This window comes from Oratosquilla oratoria, unplaced genomic scaffold, assembly GCF_046742065.1.
Source record: "Oratosquilla oratoria isolate Oo_2021 unplaced genomic scaffold, ASM4674206v1 SCAFFOLD218, whole genome shotgun sequence".
Lineage (NCBI taxonomy): Eukaryota > Metazoa > Arthropoda > Malacostraca > Stomatopoda > Squillidae > Oratosquilla > Oratosquilla oratoria.
This window is the reverse complement of record NW_027467570.1, coordinates 149,827-152,500: the sequence shown is the minus strand read 5'-3', so window position 1 is coordinate 152,500 and position 2,674 is coordinate 149,827. Positions and strand designations below refer to the sequence as shown.

Here is a 2,674-nt window from a genome sequence, read left to right as displayed (position 1 = left end):
TTTGGTTTTCAACACTACAGAAGAATACTGTTTGGCCTCACCTATCCCGTCAACCTAGCAAAGTACTCGGTAACTTTAATTCCGGATGACAATAGGCGTTCTTTCTTTAACCTAAGGTCATTCTTGAGACGAGATAGGAGTCATCGGATCAATGAAGTCTGAGGCACAGCTTAGCATCGTCACCACTAGCCGAGGAAGCCACGGTGATGGTGGTGATGACCACCAAATCCACGGTGGTGGTGGTGATGACGAGGACGTGCGTGGAATCCACGGCCGAAATTCCTGAACCCGCGATGGCCCCCAAAACCGTGGTGGCCTCTGAAACCGTGATGGCCCCCAAATCTGCGACGGCCCCCGAAGAAGGGAAGGAAGAGTGCGGAGCCCTCAGCCGTTGCCACAGGATCCGGGTCAGGCGAGGCCAGGGCCTCAGGATCGGGCATGGCGCGGGTGCTGACCGTCAAGCAGGACAGTACCAAGGATACAGTCAACGCCACTGCTATCTGTAAAAGAAGAGAATCGATACATGTCACTTCTGCCAGACCTTAATCAACCAATCCCCGGCTTTTCCTTCTAAGAGACCCACGTTCTCCAAGAAACCGTCCACCTTCTTCGATTCACCTCTTAAGTCTCCAAGAGAAGATATATTGTATTATTATCTGGAAAGGCAAAGTGTATGGCAGTGCGGTTTAAGGTACTTTATACTGTGGTGGTGTATCTAGAGAAACTGGAGTCTTTGCTGGAATATTCTGTGTTGATATGGACATGTCACCGTAGTTCCTACTCCTCCTGGAAGTGATTTCTCAGTTGGTTTGATATCTGAGAGGAGTTTGGTTAAGTATAGAACTTGGTGGTCTTATGTGGTGTCTTTTGTGATCTAAGTAATAATGTGTTTTTGTATGGATGAGCTGTGTGGTACTGGGGGGGTAAAGTGAAGAAACGAGGATATATCAGCCACCCCGTCGTGCAAAACAATTCACTTGTTACCAACTCCACTCGAAGTAGAGGATCCGATACCTGTCAAACGGGTCCTACGAAACACATTACCTGTGTTGTGGATTAACTGCATAAATAGTATGCAGTTAATTATTATGAAGCTTAAGTGAAAACCCCACAACATTCTTATATGCTCCGAGACTATCATCCACTCAAAGAAAAATGCTGGTCACTTTTAATTTCCATTTTCTTCCTGTCTGCTACCCTCCCCAGATTTCTCTTTTTCCGCTTATATGACTCCAGTTTGTCTTTAAGAGGTGTTGACTACCAGTGAATAAGTGCAAACTCTTGTTTTCCTATTCAAATGGCCTTACTTATAGTTACCACACTAGCTGGCGTCTTTTGTGATGCCATTGCAAGCATGCTTCTTTCCTTAGGATATTTACAATGCAAACCAACTTATCAGATCCTAAAAGTCAGTTCTCTAGAAGACATCAGTCACTGTTGTGTGTGCACACAGAACAGTTTACACAAAATAAACATCGCCCTGGATAAACAACGATGAACACTAAAACTTGATATGTACTATCTTCATCTTTCCGTTGTCTTCACTCCGTTGTCGAAAAGTTCTTCAGGAGAGTTCAGTCTCTTAGGAGGTCTGCCGATTGACTGTGCTGCCTTTACAAAAACTTGCAAGCATATATATAGAAGACTTTCCAGCTCTTTTATGTGTATATAATGAGTGTTTGTGGTTTTGACATCCTGGGAAAGCGTGTTGCAGAGAATCCGACCTTGTAGTTAAGTGTATCCTCGGAAGTCCTTTTTTATGTCCTGCGAACTGGGTTGTCATTATTGTGTCACGGGAGAGCAAATGAATAATTCGTTCTGGTTTCTCATTCTGTTATTTTCGTGCAAGAACAAAGGAAATAGACTATTAATTTTTATTCTCTGGGCTACAATTTTTTTTCTTTCTTTTTTTTTATATTTTTTTAATCGTCATCGCCTCTTCGTTCAGGGGGAAATCCCCTTTGACCAGAACCCTCAAGCACTAGAAACCAATTACTACGATATTTTTCAAAGCAACAATATTGTTTGTCTCTTTGATACACGTTTCATTCTGGTTAATACCAGGCAACTTTATTTGGTTTAGGGATTGATACCACGAGCTTATGGCCAGATCAATTATCCCTTTGGCTAAGATGACACCCATCATAGAGTATAATCTGGTTTTAACAAAGTACTTATGGTCAGTTGCATGTTCCAGCGTCCCCGGTCGGACAACCGGGCTGTTTGTTCCTGTAGTGCTCCAAAGACAAGTAGCGATTTACCTATCTCCAATTGACCCATAAATATCTATTCATCTTATTCATTTAATTCTCTGTATAATAATTCACTCATTCACGACTCTGAGTATCTAAATGTTCTACTCAATTATTGTTTTTCTTTTCATAGTCATTCTTTGTTCAATTTCGTTATATCATTGCAAACCAAAGTAAATTGTAATAAACTCATTCTGGCATTTGACTATGAACAGGATTATCTCCAACTGACCCATTCTTATCTATTCATCTTATTCACTCATTTAATTTTCTGTATGATAATTCACTCATTCACGTATCCATGTATCTAAATGTTCTACTCAATTATTGTTTTTCTATTCATAGTCATTTTTTGTTTAATTTCGTTATATCATTCCAAACCAAAGTAAATTGTATTAAAACAATTCTTGTATTTGATTATG

General features: G+C 40.7%; 1 protein-coding gene across 1 annotated transcript in view; it reads right to left on the bottom strand.

The window, feature by feature from the left end:
• LOC143022883 (uncharacterized) overlaps window positions 1-1,663 on the bottom strand; it is a 1,688-nt gene extending 25 nt beyond the window's left edge. Inside the window, exons 1-2 of the mRNA XM_076181280.1 lie at window positions 1,520-1,663; window positions 1-500 (exon numbers count right to left, since the gene is read on the bottom strand). The exon at window positions 1-500 is cut by the window's left edge and continues 25 nt beyond it. Coding sequence (XP_076037395.1) covers window positions 186-500; window positions 1,520-1,528 — 324 coding nt within the window. The 5' untranslated portion in view covers window positions 1,529-1,663 and the 3' untranslated portion in view covers window positions 1-185. The remainder of the gene's footprint in view (window positions 501-1,519) is intronic.
• Window positions 1,664-2,674: the final 1,011 nt, after the last annotated feature.